Consider the following 21667-nt stretch of genomic DNA (forward strand, 5'->3'; position numbering starts at 1 on the left):
TAAAGCCCACCCAGCAACTTTCTCTGGCCTCTGCTCTCCTCAAACTGAGCTGCCTTTGCTTCAGGTTTATCTTTCCCTGAAGTTTGTTTATGGGTGTGCCTTCTGAGTTCTCTCAGCTGGTGGTAACTTGTGTGAAATTGTGGCGGTGCCAATACAGTGATCCCTTTACCTCAGAGCCTTAATTTGGCTGCACCAAATCCCAAACTTCATCTGCTCTCAAGCTCCCTGCACTGGAAGTGCAAACAGCTTTAATGAGAACAATGTAGCATTGCCTGGGTAAAGAATGTGATTTACTTGCATATGCATGCCATGTGAACACCAGGGCCAGAGGGCACCACTTGAGTCCTCCTCTTCTTTCTTTCTCCTTTTTTTTTCCCCCTTTCCCATTAGAGACTCCGCTTGCACTTCTTTTTGGGGATGAGAAGGAGAATTCCTGGGTTGACAGGAGGTGGGAGCAAGATCTTTGGGAGCCAGGAGTCTGAAACTGAAAAAGCCAACAATCTAGGAGAGCTTTGTAGATGAGTTTAAAATTAGACTGACCCAGTGCTTTTATATTGCTGGAATTTAATTCCTCTGACCTTGAAACTTTTGGTCTGACTGGGGGCAAGAGTTCCCAGGCTATGATCTGTGGAAGTCAGTGCTATGTGGTGCACTCATGTGGCCATGAGTCTGTATCAGAGATGTATTTATGAAAAGTTGGAGAAATTCAGATTGAGAAGCCAGGGAAGCCTCATATGTCTCTATGTCTGTATAAGTGTGTGGTTTGTGTCCAGAGCCTGTTCACCCTCAAACTGGGATAATGCTGCATGTAAAAGCTGTTCAGAGCTTTTCCTTTTTCAGGCATGATTGTAACTTTCTTTTCTGTTCCTGTTTGCAGGTTGTGCAGCTTGACATTAAAGAAACTGGTAGTCTTAAAGGAATTGGATAAGGAGCTTATTTCTGGGGTCATTGCTGTCAAAATGCAGGTAATTGCTGCTCAGTTCTAAGAATTGTGTTGTTTGACTAAAAATACTGGCAGATGCCCAAACTGAGCTTCCCCTCCACGTAAGGTCCACTGCAGCCACGAACTTCTTCCCAAGTCTATCAGGGCATTCTGGGTGTGTGCAGTCTCTTCTGACCCTTCCCCCTACCACATTTTGCTGTTGTAAGCAAAGAATATTCACTGATAGCTCAGCATGAGATTATTTCCATGTAAAAACGCTCTTTACAGTTCATGTCCTTCGCCTCTTCTTCCCGAGCTGGCATTAAATCCAAGCCTGGTTCTCTATTTAACGTGCTCACTTTGGGGATGAACGTTGTGGTAACTTAGTCCTGGTTTGGGGGGTCTGGAGTGTGGGCCTTCCTTTGCTGGTGGGCAGCTCTGCTGTTGAGTCCGTAGCCAGGTCCTTGTCGGTGGATTTGTAGGCTGCCTGTACATGTTAATTTGTTTCCCTGAAATACAGCTGTCATCCTAGGTAAATAACCCACTTTACAGCATACGTTTGTGCCATTTAATTAGGTGCCTTCATGTAGGTCACACTGCCTGGAGGCAGGCTGGGAAGGAAGGGGACTCGGTTCCACCGTGCGTCACAGCATCAACTCAGCTCACGTGCTCCCACCACTGCAAATGCTAAAGTGCTTAACGAGTAAAAGCCTAGCAGTCCTATAAGTAGAAAAATACCATTAACCAGGCTGGAAAAGCTGCTGCTTTTCAAATAAAAAACTAGGCAAACCCCTGCAGAGATCTGGTGGTGTCAAAGCACACAAAATCTAGCTTGGAAGGTGAAATCTGTGGGACAGAAGGACGCAGCTGAGGATTTAATTGGTACCTCTCATCTCCATGAGTTATCCAGCTGGGGTAAAAATGTGCCCCTCTGTGTTGGAGGAGGTTCATACACCCATGCAGTGAGCAGAAAGGCAGGGAATTGCTTCACACACCTAGATTTGCAGGAACCTTGGAAGAAGCACCGCTGTGGGTTTCCAGGCTGACAGATACTGCTTGTCAAGGCTGAAAGCTTTCCATATGTTTGTGCTCCTAGATGGTTAATGCATCACTCTAAGGACCTGAGTCTTGTCAGTGAATGATCTACACCCAGAGCGTGTCAGATGTGGGTTGGAGAATTCAGTATCTTTTACTAGAGCAACACCTTCTTTTCCTGTCCAGGTTACTGCTGACTGCTTGCACTTTCTGTGGGTGAAAGCTTGCCCCAGACCTGCAAGTCCAGAGGGAGTTTTAACACATGGGGCTTTTGGGGTATGTGTTGTGACCTGCCTGGCTGCAGTAATTCAGATGCTGGAATCTGAGCAGTCCTCTCCACACAGGGCAGATCCCTGAGGAACTGGAAAGCAGAAGGACTTACCCTGTTCAGGATGTGCATCTGCCAAGTCCTAGGCTGCAGCTCACATCACCAGGATATCCTTATTTTGCCCTTTCTATTTGACCTAGAGGTGACAGTGGCTGGAATGACCATTGTCCAGAGAGTGCCTCACCTTGCATGTCCCTCGTGGGGGACTGCACCCGTATTTCTTTTGGGATGTGATGTCAGTAGCAGTGCAGCTGTCAGACATAGGCAGGTTTGAAGCCCTGCTATTAAAAGTCCCTTTATAGCTTGCAGGTTATGATGCTGACAAGCTCTTTCAGGGATGCTTTGTTTGCCAGCACTCAGGTTTCTGACATGGCTGTTGTTTGAACCTGGTGATACTGGATCATCAACTATATGATCTCTGTCAAATGACTCACTGCCTTTGTGTGGGGAATTGCACGAGAGGTGTCAGACACCAGAGTCCTTCCAGAGAGGATGACTGAGTTCAGACCTAATGAGAGCATCTTACCTGCATTTCCCGTGTCTCCTTGCAGCCTCCTGAACAGTGATGTTCAAAGAGTTGTCAACTGTATTTCCCAAGCCGTTGCTCTGTTTATCTGCTGCGGTCTTATAAAAGCAACTATATTTGGTCTTTCATTAGATTTCAGGTTGCATAACCAGTAAAGCAAGATTGCTGCTATTAGGAGCTTTGCACAGATGGAGCAGCTGCCACTGTTGCCAGCGGCCAGGCTCGCTGTGCTTCACTTTCACATGTGCTGCTTGGCCTGGGGACAGCCCTTCGGTCCCTCGCTCTGCTCTGCTGTCTGTCTTCTGATCTGCTGGAGCTCAGGCACCTCAGCTTTTCCACAGAGGAGCTGGTGCTGTGCAGGAGCTGAGGCACCACTGCAGATCACAGCATTTGCTCTGGCTGCCTGAGCGATGCGTTTGGGGAAGAAGGGATGTAAACGAATCTCTGCTACTGTCTCATCTCATGATGCTATTTGAGGCTGATATGAGCAGACCACATTTCCCTTTGGATGTAGCTTGGAGGTGTTTGCCCCCCCAGTCTGTCTCCGATTTCCCAGATGCTGCTTTTTTGAGAGCTACAGTTCTGTGCTTCTGGGAGATCAGCCTGTCTGGACAAAGCCAGATCTGCAGCCTCAGCAGAACATTGAGCCAGAGACCTCTGAAACTTGCCACTGTGTTTGAACAATGCAAAAGGGTTTGCTAGGCAGCAGTCTGTCATGTTTTCCTGCTAGTTTTCCCTCAAACATTCCCTGAGATGAAACACTCACACAGTAAATAGCCCAGTAACTCTGTTAATATATGGCAGTCCACATACAGGGCTGATTTGGAGTTGCCCTGTGATACATTAGGTCTCCAGACTCCACTGAGATGCTTAGTGGATTTTTTTTCTTTTATGTCCCCAGCTACTCGCAGTTGTTTAAACAGGTTAAAGTCTCCTCTTTCCCCAGGGAGGGGTGTGTGCACAAACAGAGAAGCTCAGTCTGTTGTGGCTAACGCTGGGGATTTAAGCATAATGCTGCAGCATCCAGACCCTGGAGATGAGCCTTGTACCTACTGGCTGAAGTGAAAATATGAGACTTCAACTGGAGGGGTGGGGGTTGACTCACAGCTTTTCAATGCTGGTGTTTGGCAGAACAAAAGTGCATTGTTGCAGTTAGGGACAGTAAATATGCCCAAGTCTTTATTAGTCAAATATCTCCCTTTCATCTCATTAATATTTCACAGAAGTGCAAGGGCAGACCCATCCATTCGCTTCTCCGTGGTAGTCCCTGACAACGTTTCCTGGTTTGCAGTAAATAGGACTGGAGTGGGATATGAGGGCTGGCTTCTGGGGAATTCACCTGATGGACTTTGTTTCCGTACAGGGCTCCAAGCGCATCCTGCGGTCTCACGAGATTGTATTGCCCCCGAGTGGACATGTGGAGACAGAGCTTGCACTGACCTTCTCGCTGCAGGTAGGGTGGGATGTCTGTGCTTGCAGTGAGCAGGGATATGTTGTGGGTCTGAGGTGAAGATCCCTCAGCATGTTCTCATGTGCAACAACACAAACTTGTCTGAATTGCCTCTCAGCATTGAGAGCCTGAAGCTGGGTGCTAGTTCACAGTATTAGGGGACCTTCCTTGTTGTGCATCCTGGTTTTGGAGCCCAAGATAACCATGAAGGAAGAAGAACATGAAGACTGTCCTCTTCAAGTTATGGACAGGAATGTCCGTAACAGGAACTGGAGCAAAACAGGATGGCTCTTTTTTTGCCTTTTGTTGCTTGCTTTATGAGTAAGCACTGGAGGATGGCAGCCGTGGGGGTGACATGGAGTGCCAGTCTGACAGAAGGCAGTAGTAGGAATGAATCAGGGGAACTTCTGATTTGGAGTTGCCAAAGGAGGCACCATTTGTGGAGGCAGGAGCAGTGTGCTTATAGTTACTGCTGGCTCTGGAGTCACAGAAATAGCTGCGAATTGGAGCCACTGCATTTCATTAGTTCTTCTTTTGCTCAAAGTGTGCTGCTGCCCTGGTGCTACCTCCTGAGCAGGAAAGTTGGGTAAGTAGAGGCTAGCTTGCTGCAAGTAAGAGAAGATCCTCAACACAGCAGAGCCAGACAGACACTCAGAAGCATTAATATGTGGAATCTCGATTATCTGTGTTCTGGGACTGTTGGTTAGATCTTGACTTCAGGAGTTTGGTCTGGTAAGGAGAGAGGTTGAAGTGATGATGTGAGTCTGGTTGTTGTTACTCAGACCTGTGCAGACCTGAAGCAGGTAAGATTTTGTTGCAGACAGATGATAACCCTGCAGCTGCCCAAGCAGATACACAGATGGTTCATGCTTCTGGTTCTGTCCTGATGCAGCTCAGACTGGGTTAACTGCATTCCCTCTTTTGTGAGCAGGAATGACTGAGCCACATACCAGGAATAGGCACACCTGGGTCCTGCGGCTGCAGGTTTCCCATGGTTGGGAGCAGAGCTGTAAGATGAGCCAGGTCTTCCTTTGCCAGTCCTGTGTCAGCAAGGAGCAAGTCTGCAGATCTTTTTGGAATTAATTGGGAATATGGTTGGAGTTTTTTCTGGATCTCACAGCAATGCTGCAGCAGGATGCAGAACATTGCCTTTAACTCTATTTCCCCTGACGGGGCTGGGAATTGAGCCAGAATAGGAGAGAGTGATGTCCATGACACTGAGGCTTAAAAGAGGTGAGTGAGCTTAAAGCAGAGATGTGCTGCTGATGTCTGCCTGACTGCATGAAGGATTGGTTGTCTTGGATGCAGTAAGGCTTGGGAAGCATTCTAGGATAGCAGGATTTTTATGACAACTTTTATTGTTACTTAATTGAACAACGGCTGGAAGCTGCTCCTAGCTAACAACCACAGCTTAATTCAGATACAGTCTGAATTTAGTGTCTGGGATGTATTTGAGAGTGGTGATGGGATGGGCCACAAAGTAAAAGCATGTGGGTGTCACAGACAAAGAAGATTTTTGGTGTCTTGCTGCAGCCACTATCGTCATATGGCACTGTCAGCTCTTCAGACCTTATGCCTTGCCTCTGACTTTTTGAGCCCCTCTTACCTCTTCCCTCTAATAACTTTCTTCCATCCTTGTTTAGGGATGTTGCACATTTGTAAAGTCACAGGCTCTGTGTGTTTTGAGGTTGTCTTTTAATTATGGGGAGTGCTGTTCCTCTCCTCTGCAGGGTTGCTTCCTTGGGCAATGAGCAGTAGATCCTGCCCTTACAGAGCATTCAGCTAATTAGTATTCTTGTTTGTGTGGCCACTGCTCCCAGCTCCCTGCGGAGCAGTCAGGCTTGCTCTGGACTGCAAATTATTATCTCAGGGGTTTCTGGTGGCATTTGGTATTTGTATTTGTCAAGTGTTTTGATGGGCAGGAAGTTATTTTCAGAATGTTCCAAGGAAAAAGAAAAAATAGGTCTTGCCTGCAATGGAAGCGGCCTTTGCTTGGGAATGTCCTATTTGTCCACTGTTTGCAGGGCAACCTGTGCTCCAGGAGGCACCTCTGGGGCTCCAGTTCTGGGCAGCCTCCATTTAGCTGTTGGGGAAAGTGTCTCCTGAAGGCTACTTATCTCCCTGGAACCAGGCTTGGGTTCAACCCTTCTCAAACTGAACAGTTCCTCTGTGCCCCTGGACTGTGTTTTTGATGTGCTTGGCTGAGCTGTTCGGGCAGAGCTGAAGTCTTCTGGGCAATAATGAAGGACTGTCCACTGAGTGCGAGTTTGACGTAGGTGCTTCTAAAAGCCCTGGAATTAATCCCTGGGAGTGGAAGGTACTTGTGGAGCAGGTAACTCGGGAGATACTGTCAAGAAAGGTAATGAACTTTTCTATTGTGTTTCCCATTGCAGTACCCTCACTTCTTGAAGAGAGAAGGCAACAAGCTTCAGATCATGCTGCAGCGGCGGAAGCGGTACAAGAACCGAACCATTTTAGGCTACAAGACTCTGGCTGTGGGGTCTATCAACATGGCTGAGGTGAGCTGCACTTGACATGGTCTCTGTTTACACAGGTGGATGTTTTCCCTTCTCTTCAAACTCATTTTTATCCTTTTCCTCATTGAGAAGTACCTGGCAGGATTTCGTATAGCTGTCGTAATAGCTGTAATCAATATTCACAGAGCAATATTTTAAATGGGTTTTACTACTGAGTAATAATATTGAGCGTTTTCTGCATCATATCTTGAGAGCTAAAGCTTTCACAAGGCTAGCTTATGACCTTGTGAGGGTTTTGTTATTGTTTTGTGGCTCTTTTTAGAGTTAGGGGTCCAGATCAAAAGTGCAGAACAAGACAGATAGGGTCACTTGGGCAAGCCTTTCAACCTTGAGAAATGGTAAAGTTAAAGCAAAGTTTGCTGTGCTTCTCAGTGCAACAGTATGACAGCTCAGCATTAAGTAATTCCTCCCATTTTGCTTAAAACACCTTTTACCATTCTTATTTCATGGCTGTTGGTAATGTAGGTGGAGTTCTATTCATGAGAAGTAAATGATAAAGTTAATTCTGGAATCAAGTAGGGATAAATTATTCACTAAGGCTTTCTGAATGGTGTAGCTCCATGCTTCATTATTTCATGCCCTGCTTAATGTCTGCTGTTTCTGTTTCTGAGTATTTAGGGGTGGGCTTAGCAGTAGCAAGTCCAGCTTAATCCCAATATTTTTCATCAGACTGCATTTTGTCAACAAATCATTTTTATCCAAAATAACCTGGCCTTACGTTGTGGTGAGTTACTACTATACTAAATAATTCATTATAAAGACTACTTCTCTTCTGTGAGTTCAGCTTCCCTCAACCTTGCAGTAAATGGTGAATTCCTCATTTGAATCGGTCAAGTTTGTGGTGTTGCAGCTAACATTTTTCCTGTACTGTGTTTGAGTTGTTGAAGAACCAGAAATTAAATACTGCTGTAAGGCAGAAAACATGTGGGCCCATTAATTAGAACCATCAGGGAACTTCTAAGTGTTGGGCATTTGCTGCTGCATGTGGTTTCTCTTATGTCTGTTTGTAATGTCAGCTGACTGAGATCAGAAGGTCAAAAATGTTCAAAGGTGCACCATGTTAGGAAATAGTTGCTCTCCAGCTCATCTGGAATATTTATGAAATTGAAGTCTTAAGGAAAACAAATTTTACAAGCTCCCCCCCTTCCCTTTTCAGTTTATAGGATAATGACCCCTGAACTGCACTGACTCATTCCTTAAAAAAAAGAAGTTCTTGTATCTGTTGAAACAAAGCAGCGAATTGGAGTTGAGGGTCTGAGCAGAGTTTCAGGGCAAGGGCATGTGTTCCTCATCAGCTCAGGTCTGTTTAGAGCCACGTGAGGAGCTGACAAAGCAGCCTGGTGTATGTTGGAAAGCTGAGGTGCAAGAGAGGGGATATGCTTGCTGACTTACATTCTGGGAAGAGCCCTGTGAGTGGCAAAGGAAGGAGGAACCTGCACTGAAATGTCCCTTTGCCTCCACCACTGTCTTGTTTTTCGTGACCTACTGCTTCATTATACTGGGGTAGCCAGTTCCTCTGAGATTCATGGGCTGGCTCTTTGGAGCAGGGATTTTTGCTTTAGGAAGCACTTTACGTCTGTATCTCACAAAGAATTTTTGCCTTTACTGGCTCTTCTGCAGGGCTTTAAGACAAAATTATGTTCCTTAATTAGGTGTTCATAAGGTGGGTGACTTGATAATTCAAATCAGTACTGTGCCATGGAAGCCTATACATGGTAATGAGGTAGTCAAGTACTGTGCTTCAGGGATGAGCTAATCACCTGTTAAGCTCAGAATGTTTTTTCTTTCCTTCCATCACTTTCATTAGTAGTCAGATATAATCTCAACTAACACTGTGTATTGCCTGCAAGTGGCTCCTGCAGTTGCAGGGTCTTGGCTGCTTCTGTTCTTTGGAAATGTGGAGTAACTGTGTTAACATAAATAACTCTTGTAGTATGCAAATGATGCAAGTGTAAATACATTTAAATGCAGATTTGTACAGCTTAATTTCTGTCCCAGGTCATGCAGCACCCAACAGAAGGTGGCCAGGTTCTGAGCCTTTTCAGCAACATCAAAGAGGCTGCAGTGAAGGTAGCAGAAATCTGGATCTTCTCCTTGTCCAGTCAGCCAATCGACCATGAAGACAGCACCATGCAGGCCAGCCAGAAAATCAAGTCAACAGGTAAGAGTTACAACCACATGCTCTGAGGACCAGAACCAGCTGCAGTTAAACCCCACCTGAGTTTAGATGCTGCCTGAGACAAATGAGAGCTGGTTTGCACAAGTTCCTGTGTCTGTAACTGATTAATACAAAGAGAACCCACTTTGCAAACGAGTTGCTGTGTAAGCAGGGAGTGTGACAGGAGTGGGGGATCAAGTTGTTAAAGCTTCTCCTGCATACCAGACCAGGCCTAAGCCATCCAGCAAGGGTTAGCTGTGTTCTCACCAACCCTCTACCAGCATTACTGGTGGGTGTGTTGAGAACCTGTAGCTTCTCACCTGGATAAGTGTTGTATTCAGGAGATTCACATTTAAGCTCCTCTTCCATCTTTTTTTTCTTTTGAGTATCCTACAGTAAATCTCATTAACTTTAGATGAGACCTGCAAACCTGCAACGTGTTTTGCTATGGATGATGGCCTGGTTTAATGAGTGTAGATGGCCTGGTTTAATGAGTGTAAATCCATGGTGTTGTGCACTATATAGGGAAGACACTGGGTTTCTACTTCTGATCATTTTTTTACATGGCACCAGCTTCTACTCACTGCTGCAAGAGTGAACTGTTGAAGGTAGTTCACACAGGTGCTTGTGTGTTGTTGCCTGAGTCCAGGCAGCTCACCTGAAGTGTCATTTCAGTAAAGGATTTAGACTCTCCTGTCATGTTTTACTTGCTCCTTTAAGCCAGTTATGCCCATGTTAGGGGGAAAAAGTAATTTCACCTGTGGAGAAACCTCTTTACTTGCTGCTGTCTACTAGGTGATCCTTTCTAGGGTAAATTGAGGTGATGTGTCAAGGAGCCTTATCTATGTGCTGGTCATTCCTTCTTGCTGGAAGTGTTTCTCCTTGTTCCTTACCTCCAGACAGTTCCCATCTCACTGGTTCTAGCACAGATAGATGCCTGCTAGTTTATCTTCTCCTTGTGTGCCTCCTTTCTTGATTTGTGACTCGGCCTTTTCTGCTCCTGAGATGAGACCATGTCCTCACCTTAAAGGAGTTTCACAGGATCTCTCCCCTCTTTCCTTCCCTTTCAGACAACTATTCTGAGGAAGAGTACGAGAGCTTCTCTTCTGAGCAGGAGGCCAGTGATGATGCCGTACAGGGCCAGGTACTGTTTAGGGCATAGTTTCTCTCTGTGAGCTCAGTAGAGCAGGTACACTCTCAGCTCATGCTTGAAACTAAAAGTCTGTTTCTTTAGCTAAGCCATGCCAGTGTGAGACTGTAACCAAGTGTTTAGCTGTGGTGGAGAAAGCCTGCACAACAACCCATTTCTTCTACTGTGCTGTGATTTATCTGTTCACATGTTTGGACATGATCTCCCTTAAAAAACATTAGTATCCTTGTGTTTCTCTGCTTAATGGTCAAGGCATGACTCTATTGCTTCTATAGTAGTGATTGGATTCAAAGAGCCCAACTGGATCCCCAGCTGTAGTTAAAGGGCCAGTGGGGTCTGAGGCAGTCTTTAGTCTTTAATACCTTTTGCAAAATAGGTCCTTACAGAGAACTCACTGGTTAGATGCGAGATGCTTTTGAGTTTGGGTCTTATTTGCCTTCAGACTCTGGCATCACCTGCCTTCCACCTCTTGGAGGGTACCGAGAGAGGAACCCACCAAAATGTGGGGTTATGACTGTCCTTGTTCCTTGAATGTAAAACTAGGGCTGTTTTGCTTCTCCAGGCTGTTATTCCTGTGTCTGCAGACCTGGAATAACTGCCTTTTTCCCTCTACCATCGTAATTGCAATTAAGGCAAATGCTGAATGCCTGGAAGACAGGGCAGCGGGTTCATCTTCATAGAAGGAACATTTTTAGTGCTTAAATGCTCATGTGTCACAGAATCATAAGGTAACACAGGAATCCTCTTTCTGTTCAGGATTTGGATGATGATGAGTACGAGCTGGGGAAGCCCAAGAAGCAGCGGAGATCGATAGTAAGAACGACGTCCATAACCAGGGTCGGTGGAAATTAGTTATACTAACACTGACGGGGTTTGGCCAGGATGTGCAGTGCATGTGGCTTGTGGGAGCAGCAGTACTAGGCATGCTGCCCCGCAGAGAGCTTGGGGGCACTGTCACAGCATGCAAAGAGCTAGGAAAAGCAGCCAGTTCAGGGAGTGGGACCATCCAAGGTTGTGTGCATGTGCTGTCTTCAGTGTCCTTTGGCTGCAAAGTTAAGGAGCTCTAAAAATCATGCAAGTGTATGAACTTCCAGTCCCATTGAAGAAACCAGTGCAGGATCCATGCTCATGTAAGTCCTGAAAGTAGCTGTAACTGAAGGAAAGCTGTTTGATCTCTGCATGGGAGAGGCCAGCAGGAGGGTTTCAAAATGAAGCAGCTTAGTCAAGGCCTGGAGTTTGACAGATGAACATGAGGTGTTGCATGTGGTGCTGAGGCAAAACAAATAGCTGGATATTATATATATAGAAGCTTTGGAAGGATGCATGCAGCTATCTACCCGCTCACACAAGCACAAGTGTGCCTGCAATGCTGCACTTGTATGGAGCAGGGACTTGTGCTTGACCAGTCCATAATGCAGCTTTCTGCTTGTACAAGTGTTTGTGCATGTCAGTGATGACAATAACTCAGAATCAGCGAGATGCATTAGGTTTGGTTTTGGTCTTAGGACTAAGTTTGGAGATCATTCTACCACCTCTAAGGCTATTTCTGAAATGCATGGTTTTATAAAGTTTGAAATAAACCCTGTTTTGACCTGAATCTGACATTATAAAGATCCTTTCTGTGAGACCAGGAGTGTGCTAGTTCATATCCTTGGTGTCTTTAGTATTGTTTTGAAGTATCAGTGACCAGCCAGGACAAAATTCACCACTTGGTTATTAAGGAACCAACTCATAATAGGAAAGTCTTTCTGGCCCTGATCTGTGAACTGATACTGAATCTCCAGTGTGTGCAACTGGTGCAAACCCGGGTTTGGTGCTGCTACATAAGTTAATATCAGTGCAGCTCCAAACCAAATCTCCTTGCTGTCAAACCATTCAGGCCAGCAAACAGCTCTTGTCACGTCACCTTAGCTACTGCATTTTGTGTCCTCCCTCCACAGACTGACCAGCTGGTCCAAGGTGATCTGTGTGATGGATGATTTTGCTTGATGTCCTGAGCCAGAGGAAAACCCTCACTATCGTGAGAGCATCTTGGCCTCACAGGTGCATTGGAGACAGAAATAGGGCAGTCTTTGAAGAGTCTGGGGCATTTATTCCACCTAAACTTCAGCTGTCTAGGAGGTGGCTGCAGCTCACAGGATGTGAGTTCAGAGGTAAAGGGCTAGTTTTGAAGACATGGGTTTGTATGAACTGTCTGAGGCCAGAGTGGGAGCGAGCGGTTGGACTTGCAAGAAGAGCTCATGTGAGATACAGGAGAGCCAGCAAATGAACAACTTTCCTCACTTAAATGTGTCCTGGTACCAGCCACTTTCTACTCCCTTTCCTTCTGACACAGGGATGCCACTTCAAAAGCTCTGTACCAGCACTCAAACCTAGGCCCTTCTCATCTTCCTTTTATTCACACTGTGCATATTGGGTTGGTCAGTGACAGGCAGAGAAGGGTTGGGCAGCTCATGGCAAATCTCAGCTGTTTCATCCTGCAAAAGAGGGGCTCTTAGGGGCAAGCAAACACAAAAGAAATGCAGTGGTTTGGCTTGTGTTGTTTTAGACTTGGTCCTTGCTGTGTCTAGGATCTGGGTCTGTGACTTGGGAAGCATTTTTGTGATAGGGACAAGAGCTAAGGACAAGCCCCACAGCTTTTCTCCAGTGCTACTACTCAAATAAATGAACCTGCCAGGATGAACTGCGAGCTCCTGCAAAAAAACCAAACCCATGCTTTGGTGGTAAAAGACATAGTTGTTCTTTGGGTCAGTGGGTGGATGCCTGTGTTGGCTCACCCTTGTTAAGAATCAGAAAAGCTGGCAGTCAAATGTTTGCCAAAAATCTGTCGAACAGGTATAGGAGGTGATCTGGCAGATAAAATGATTTGTTATGCCCTGTGTGTCCAACCAAGAGTAATGTGCCATCTGTCAGGGCCAGAAGACTTATATTGCTTGGTGGAGTGGGACTTAGGTTGTGGTAATGCAGGAATGAAATTATCATAGGTGTGGAAAAGCTGATTTCAACGTAAGAAGAGCAGAGATGTAGTCTGTGGTGCCAGGAGTTGTTTGATTTGAGGCAGCAGCTAGAGCACCAGTGTGAGATGTCTGGGCTTCTTGCAGACTGAGAGAAAACAGTTCACTTAATGCTTTACTTATGTAAAAGTGTCTTTAACTTACAGCAACAAAACTTCAAACAGAAGGTTGTGGCATTGCTGAAGAGGTTTAAAGTGTCTGATGAGGTGAGTAATTAATTCTGTAAGCCTTCCTGTCTTCTGTGTTGCCCTCTGCTTGGAACATCTTGCTTTAGTCTTCAGAAACACTCTCCCATTTTCCCATAGTTTCCCTCATTTTGTTTATAAGTCTGCAGTGGATGTGACCTTTCCTTACACTCTGGCCTTGCATGGAGGCTTGAGGGCCAGCTTCTAAATGTCAGCAAACATTTTCTAGATCAAGTTTTATCAAAAGTAGATTTTGGCAGCCATCTGTGTACCCATTAGTTTTGCAGACTGCTTTGAAATTATCTTTGACCCTTTCAAAGGCAAATAGTCTATGGTGTATATTGCTTGTGAAGTTAAATCCCAGCCTATTTGATCATCTCACTAGAACAGCCAGGCAAGACATGTAAAACTTGGACAGGGAGCACAGATCCCCAGGAGTCAGCTGTTTGGTCATAGCTGAAAATGATGAAACAGATCCAGAACCCCTGTGTAACATTAAGTGTCTAATATAAAAACAGTTAACAACTCAGTTGGCTGTTTGGCCGTGTGTTGATTTTGTGGCTTGTGGGAAAGAGTGAGTAACTCCTCGTGCTTCCTTATGCTTTCAAACAGTCCTGTTAGCTTTGCTGTTCTTCCCAAGTTAGCTCGGCAGAGTCAGCACCCATAGCTAAGGGCTCAGACAGCTGAGCTGCTGCTTTTCCAGAGCTGCCACTCAAAAAGCAAGTCTGAACTGAGCACAGCTCCCTGCTTACTCTGGAGGATGTGCAAAGCAACCAGGAAAGTTTAATGTGAGGTGTCTGTTCTGCCTTGTGTGTGGGTGGCAGTGGGTCCTCGTCCAGGTTTCAGGTGCCTCCTGTGGACATTTTTGGGTATCAAATGAGAAGTTGTCAGGGCAGCTTTTTCAGTAAAACCCAGGACAGGTTATGCTGTTGGGAATACTGGAATTTTGTAGTGGTTCTAAGAAAACTGGGACTCCCTTGCGGCCTTTTCAAAGCATTATTTATAGAATGGGGTTGAATAATGGACATAACCTATAGTTAAATGGCTTGGTCATGGATGCCTAGTCCAATATGAAACTCCTGCTTAACCAGACACTGACAAGCTTGATCCAAAACATGCATTTCTCATACACTTAATGTTCTTATCAGATATAGTATCCAAGCACCAGGAGTAGAATCTTACTCCCAGGACTGTGTACTGCAGTCCTGGGGAGAGTACAGGTGATGTGGGATCGATCTGTCTCCTGACAGACTCAGTGATACCTGTTTCTGTCCTGTGTGTAGGTTCTGGATTCAGAGCAGGACCCAGCAGAGCACGTTCCAGAGGTGGAGGAGGATTTGGACCTTCTGTATGACACACTGGATATAGAGAACCCCAGTGACAGCGGGCCAGAAATGGAGGATGATGACAGTGTCTTGAGCACTCCAAAGCCAAAGTTAAAGTAAGTGTGAGGCAACTTATGCTGGGCCAGAGAGAGACCATGCACAGTGTCAGCACAGATCAGATGTTGGTTTCATACCCACACCTCCATTCTGGTTTTCCCCCTCGTTGGAACCCTAGTGTGTGTTGTGAGAATGGGAACGACTGCTTGTGAGCTTGGGATAGTGTGTGTGGGGTCTAACTTCTCCTCAGTGTCAGTTCTTCCCTGTTCCCTTTGCAGATGTTATGCTGCCCTGCCACCTGAGCACAGGGGGTAGGAATTGCTGACAGGCAGGCAGAGTTTTGAGGAAGTGGTAGAAACAGATAGGAAATGTGTGCTAAGGTAGAAGACAGTGTTGTTGGAAGCTGCAGAAGTAGTGGCAGAGATGGGCAAGGCAGACTGTCTTTCTGGAAAGGCCGGTAATACCCTGTGTGGAAAGACAGTCTTTGCAAGGATTAAGGAAACAGAACTGCAGAAAACAAATGAATTCCTCAGGGCCCAAGGGCACTGACTGCAGCACACGTAGATACACTCAAGCCTGTTCTGAAAGGGCTTTTGTGGGCACTGATGTGTGGGTCAATCACAGCACTGTAGAGCTGAGCTGGGGATTGCTGGCTCAGGGTCTTGAGCAGATACAGAACCCTGAGCTAACAGGGTTCTGTGTCACATCTCTGCCCAATAAAGACTGGAGACATGAGACTGTTTGAGCTGCACTCATGCTTCTGACTGGTGTGTGGTTGTGTGCTCAGACCTTCACTGTTGTGATGACTGAAAAAAAGCACTGAGGTGCTGACCGCTGCAGTTGGTCAGTACAGCACCTGCTAAATGCTGGCTAATTATCAGGTGTACTAATGTACTCATTAATGTACAATAACCTAGTTGGTCTGAGAATAAATTCTGAGTCTAGAGTGACTTGTTCCCTATCAGTGAGCCAGAATATCAAGAATAGATTGGAGCAGCAGTGATAAGTGATGGGGTTGGTGGCTTACAAAGGTTTGGAGCTTGACCCAAGATATCACCAGTTGTTAGGCCCTACCTTGAAGGGATTTGAAGTAGATGTGTTGTGGTAAGCAGCAGTTTGAAACAAGCAAAAAAGTTTTACTGTACACACAGAGTTCATATCCTGTTCCCTGGAGCCAAGGAGCTAACTGTTCTGGGATATGTGATTACTGGAATAATGCTGGAATTGGAACTTTACTGTGTCTGGTCCTGGAGAGATGCTTTGTGGTTTGCTGCATCCAGTTCTTGAGTTCATATCTTGAAGAGGATGTAATAAATGCTGATGGCTTGTAGGTAGATTTTTCCTGCAACAAAAAAAATCAGTTCCTTAAATTGTAATTGAGTCTTGTAACCTGGTGTGATGAGCTGCCTCTTATGTGGAAGCACAATCTGATTGTGTGTGTGCTACCTTATCTTATTGAGCAAATGTGTAATTGGAGCCTAGGGCTGAGAGCCAAATCCAGATGCAAGCTGGAAATAAAATGCATATTAACACCAAGAGTCACTTACCCACAGGAGCAGAGTATCAGGGGGATGGGAGGGGAGGCAGTAATTCTAGTTGCTGTATTTCAGTCAGGAGCTGGACCCTGTCTGGAATGTTGTGTAGTTCAGTCAGCATTTGCTACGTGAAACAAGATGGTCATTGTGAAACTTTGCACCTGGTGCTTGGGATAGTAAGGACACAAATGCTTGTGTGGGGTCAATGTGCATTCTGTTCTGCTGTGGGAATATGCTGGACCACATGCCCACCCTGGATCTTATGGAAGCAAAAGCTGCTGTTTACTGTGTAGTGTGAGAGTGTGCAGGCATTCCTAATAAGAGCTTTATAAAAATAGTCTCCTGTGTGACAGTCAGACAGTGTCAGGGCTAGACAGGGATCCCTGGACTTTTTGGCTTCTCTTACTGTCCTGGAGATCTTCCTCTCCTTTCAAAAGTAGCCTATAAATTTTACTGGAACCACTGGGGAGCAGTAAGACCCCCTGGGAACAGTCATGTTGCTTTGCTGTGAATGTGGTGGACTTCTGTGGTGTTTTTGATAATAAGGAAGTCATTTTGCTTTTCTTATTCAGACCTTATTTTGAAGGACTGTCACACTCCAGCTCTCAGACAGAAATTGGTAGCATCCATAGCATCAGGAGCCAGAGAGAGCCATCAAGTCCTGTAAGTCATGTTTCAAGAGTTACCTGTCTGCAGGTAATATAGCAGACCTGCACTAGCTCTATTTGCATGTGTAAATTAAAGCACCCTCTCTGACCTCCTCCAAAGACTTGGATGCAGAGATATGAATTTTCTGCTAAGGAAACACGTTTGGTTGTTGGTTTTCCTTGGGGGGTTGGGGCGTTTTTTTGTTTGGTTGGTTTGGGTTTTTTGTTTTGTTTTCTTTTTTAATGCAAATATTGTATTAACTTAAGGATACATCTTTAGGTTATGTATTAAACACTCGCTAATGGTATGATTAGTTTCAGATTCTCAGGTGAAGTGACTGCCAGGGTGAGAGGTGTTGCCTGGGAGTTTTAGGGACTTTTTGGCACTGTTTGGAGGAGGCTTTACCTTACTGTTTTTGGCATATTTTTCATGGTGGCTGAGAGTGAACACTGAGAGGCAGCTCAGCCCTTTTTCCATCCCCTTGTGGATGGGCATATTGGCTGCATAAAGGGTCAGTTCCATTCCAGGGCACTTCCTTGCCTCTACTGTGTATTGTGCATGAGCTCAACTACATCCCACACTAATATGTTTGGTCCTGGTGTGGCCAGGAAGTGCTCCTGTTCATCCTGCAGAGCTGTGCCACGTTTAAACAGAGAAGTCTGTCTCTTGAGTAGCCTGATCCAGAGAGTGTGGCTGGAAACTGTCCTCGTGCTAAACCTCCTGATGATTTTTCTCCTCTCAAGCAGGTAGAAGTGCCTGAAAAGACAAAGAGTCTTGGAACCAAACATACAGGAGACAGTATTTCTGACACTGTCCCTTATGTAAGTTGAAAATGCATTTGTTGATGTTCCTCCTGTCAGTTTGGGTGTCAGCTTGGAGCTGCGTTCTCTGCCGTGTTTCTGTCTGTCCATGTAGTTGCACGTGCAACACAACCTCCAAGCTCAAGTTGCTCTACTGGGGACATGAAGTGTGTAACATTTATCCCATGTCTTTCTCTCTCTGCTAGTTCATTTGGGTAAACTGAATTAATCTGCATTGCATGAGGAGTCATGTCCCTGGCTTTTAGCTGGGAAGAGGACCTGTTCCAAATAGCATCCTACCTTTTCTACCTCAAGCTCCCTTGTGAGGCAGAGCTGGGAACTGGTAACCCCAGATAGCCAGTATTGGCTTCTCCCTTTTGGCAGTGAGTAGCATGTCTGGAGGAGGAAGGCTCAATGTGCCCCAGTCAGAGCAAAACTCTCCAGGTGAGAAGAGGGGAGGGTTTGTTCCTGGTAACTCTGTACCCTGTGTTTTTGCAGGAGTCTAACCAGCAAGCTGAGGTCCAGGAGGCTGAACTCCCCACACCAGATGTGTTTGTTGAGAAGCTCCCACCGAGCGGGAAGATCACTAAGACCGAGTCCCTCATCATCCCATCCACCAGGTAGAGAGAGGGGGGACAGCGTTGTGCCTGCTGCAGGGCTGCTCAGGAGGTCAGGGACAGCGTGCTAGGGTTTGGTCATGATGCCACTGACTGCAAGGACACCCTCCTTGTGTTTGGGCATTTGAATGATGGGTCTTGAGCACTTGGTAAAGGAATGCTCAGAGCCCTGAAGGGCAGCACTGCTCTGAGGCTGCTTTGGTCTCCTGTGTTGTACTTGCTCCATGACCAAGGAAGTTTTATAGAACTCTGGAGCTGCTTGCTTAAAGATACTGTTGCTAAGTCAATATCTGATGCTGATTTTGGCCTGAAAGGTGGTTGGTTGTCAAGTCTAACCTTTAAACCTTCCCAAATAGGATAGTGAATGTGGGCGTCAGCAATCCAACAGTATAGTTTCTCTAGTTTGCAAGTAAATAGTTGTTCTTTTGGAGGTATTTCTGTGCTGCTTGGGAGTGCATGACTGCAGTTTGCACGGCTGGATCCTATTATACTGGTGTAGCAATAGCAGAGCAGTGGTGTGGGTCTAAGCATGGGCTGTGGAAGTCTTCCTGGGACTTCTGGGAACGTGCTTTGTAGCTGAACCTTGCACTCTGCACTATCAGAAGCAGAATTAACAGGTCTCAAGCTAACTCAGATCTACGTGCACAATTCCCCAGTGCCTTCACTCGCATTATTGAGATTGCCAGACTGGGAGATCTGGGATTTGGGAGGTGGGTCTCGCTCAGATACGAGCCGGCTCTGGAATGTAAGCACATCTCTCTAGCAGGTCTGAAGGGAAGCAGACGGGACGTCGGGGAAGAAGCACATCTCTGAAGGAGAGGCAGCCAGTGAGGCCACAGAACGAGAGAGCCAACAGCCTGGACAATGAGCGCTCTCCAGACACCCGGCACCACTTACAGGTGTGAAAAAGATTACTATGTCTCCAGCCACCCATAGTTTTTCCTCTTTTCCAACTATCTCCCATGGTCCTTTTCATTCTGGTCCGAGTTCTGTCCCTGCTGGAAAGGAACTGGGCCCTGTAGCTTCAGGAAGGAGGGAATTTATGTCTTGGCTAAAACTGCATCTTCCATCCAGTCTGCTGGGATTTGCCAGCTTGTTGTTTTGTCAGCCAGCCATAAACTGAAAACACTGGAACAGATTGTTAGAATGAGAAATGAATAGGAATGTGTTGAGGAATTACTCCTTTGAACTAAGGCAGATTGCTAGGGATTGCAGTAGGGGACTGACTTGTGCACAGCATATGTGCCATGCTTTTATTAGCTGCAGGACTCACTTATTTCCCTCTTTGGAGGAGACTGTTCCTGGCTTTTATGAATCCTAAATTGTTGGGCTACTATCAGTTGGTATAAAGTGATGTAAGTTAAAGTGCATGGCAGAAGAAGTAATGGCCAACCAGTCCAAGGTGGCTAATACTGAAGAAGCTGCTGAGTGTCAGTCCCAGCAGCCCATGTGCTGCTAGTGTGCCTTTGCTGATGGGATGACTGGCCAGCCATGCATGCACAGCCACCTCTCATGAATTGCAAGAGCTGGAGGTGGTGGCTTGATGGTTACAAGTGACATCTTCTACTGTTCTCTTCTCCATGTCTTTATTTCCAGATCCCCAGGAAAACAGTGTATGACCAACTAAATCACATCCTGGTTTCCGACGACCAGCTGCCAGAAAACATTATTCTTGTCAATACATCTGACTGGCAAGGCCAGGTAAAGGCAGGAGACGTTACCTGAAGCACAGTTCTCCTGCGCTGTTCCTCCTCAGGAATGGACAGGCCTTGAGCTCTACCACTAACCAAGTAGGTTCTGTTGCTTGGTTGGAAGAGCAGTGGTGGTGCGTGGGGGCTGGCAACCTACTGAGTGCTTAGTGCCTACAGGTTGGATTTCATTTGACCTGGAGATGCTGTGGGTCTTGTAAAGCTTTTGCCACCTAAATGTTTCCACAGAGGTGTTTTCTCTTCTATAAAATGCCGTTCCTTCTGGTTAGCAGCACACTGGGAATGTCTTGACCCTTGCACTTAAACCCCTGCTTCTAAACTGTGGCAGAATGGAACAAAAGCAGCAGGGAGGTCTGACCTGTGGTTTAGGCTGAGATTTCTAAACACAGGTGGTGAACACAGGAGAAAATATTTTGGGTCAGCTTCGTAGCTGTGCACATGCACTCATGATTCCTGACTGCAGGTCTGTCACCCCATCCTTTCTGAGTGCTAGTTTTGTTAAGGAGAACCCTGAGCAGTATGTTTTTTCGCTGGCAACAAGGGGTGGTTTGTTACAGGTTTGGAACACATTTTTCTCCTTTTGGAACCTTATTCTGAGAAAGCAATAAATTATGTATGGCAGAGGACCAATAAACATGTGCTGGGTGACTGTTGCCTGGAGAACTTGTGCCAGGCATTTGGAGTTACACTGTCTGGTTTGACTTTCTGCTTCTGGAAGAACTAGGGTCTCAATGTGTGAGAGAGCAAAAATACCAGCTGAACTACTCGTTCCAGCTTCTCTATACTCGGAAGACAGAGAAATGCCTTCTAGAGATGAGCAGAAAGCATTGTAGGTCATCTTCCAGTGGTTCTGGCAGCTTGTACCTTCAGTGTCAGATGACATGCACTTAGCAATGACTGGGTTGTATAGATTAGCAGTACAGAATTTGAAAGTGTGAGATAATTGCTAAGTGCCATAATTATGTCCGTGTGTACCCAAGCTGTGTGTTGTTCCCCATTAGCTGCATGGAGGGGAAACAGTCCCTCGTGAGGAACATGTATGTTGATAGCACCCATCCCTTTTTTCAGTGCTCAAGGGTGGGCAGAACATTGCATTTGTTTAAAACCTCTTGAAATCTGGGAGAGATGCAACTGCAGTTCTAGAAGCAGGCAGGTAGACAGTATCTGCTCTTACCCAGTGCTGTCTGCTAAGTGAACAGCCTTCTGCTGGAGCCCTGCCCTCTGTGGCCATAAAAACTGTGCTGTTCTGGAGTTGTTGTTGCTGTGTTTGGGATATGGTCTTGTTGTCTGTCAAGAAGGTGTTTCCATTTTTCTAGAGGAAAAGCTTTCCTTTGGCTGCTGCACAAGGACAAGGTGTTTGAGAAACAGCTATATCACTTACAAATCAGACACAGGGAGAGAGCCCAAGTTTGGGTATGAGAAGACCTGGGAGGTTGGGGGAGGCACATTTTCTTCTTGTGACAAACTGTACCAAAAAAGGACTATAAAATATTCTGTTCTCTCCTCAGTACCTATCAGATGTCTTGCAAAAGCATACATTGCCAGTGGTCTGTACATGCTCCTCCGCTGATATTCAGGCAGCTTTCAGCACTATTGTCTCCAGGATACAGAGATAGTAAGTTCTCACCTTGCTTGTGTTGTTTGTCTCAACTCTAAAAGCCTCTCAGTTCC

At 45.9% G+C, this 21667-nt stretch overlaps 1 protein-coding gene across 3 annotated transcripts in view; it reads left to right on the forward strand.

Moving 5' to 3' along the window:
* The first annotated feature begins 867 nt into the window (after positions 1-867).
* Positions 868-21667, forward strand: part of PACS2 (phosphofurin acidic cluster sorting protein 2) — a 50427-nt gene continuing 29627 nt past the window's right edge. Inside the window, exons 1-14 of one of the 3 annotated variants that reach the window (XM_018079027.2) lie at positions 868-965; positions 4175-4264; positions 6655-6780; positions 8797-8959; positions 10027-10100; positions 10863-10943; positions 13267-13326; positions 14589-14746; positions 16795-16885; positions 17614-17691; positions 18169-18290; positions 19051-19186; positions 19884-19988; positions 21505-21611. In XM_018079027.2, the coding sequence (XP_017934516.2) occupies positions 960-965; positions 4175-4264; positions 6655-6780; positions 8797-8959; positions 10027-10100; positions 10863-10943; positions 13267-13326; positions 14589-14746; positions 16795-16885; positions 17614-17691; positions 18169-18290; positions 19051-19186; positions 19884-19988; positions 21505-21611 (1397 nt within the window). In that variant the 5' untranslated portion in view covers positions 868-959. The remainder of the gene's footprint in view (positions 966-4174; positions 4265-6654; positions 6781-8796; positions 8960-10026; positions 10101-10862; positions 10944-13266; positions 13327-14588; positions 14747-16794; positions 16886-17613; positions 17692-18168; positions 18291-19050; positions 19187-19883; positions 19989-21504; positions 21612-21667) is intronic. The other 2 variants (XM_018079025.2, XM_018079026.2) reach the window with 2 other exon arrangements.

The sequence above is a fragment of the Manacus vitellinus genome, unplaced genomic scaffold (genome assembly GCF_001715985.3).
Source record: "Manacus vitellinus isolate BGI_N305 unplaced genomic scaffold, ASM171598v3 scaffold_44_pilon, whole genome shotgun sequence".
In the NCBI taxonomy this organism is placed as follows: Eukaryota; Metazoa; Chordata; class Aves; order Passeriformes; family Pipridae; genus Manacus; species Manacus vitellinus.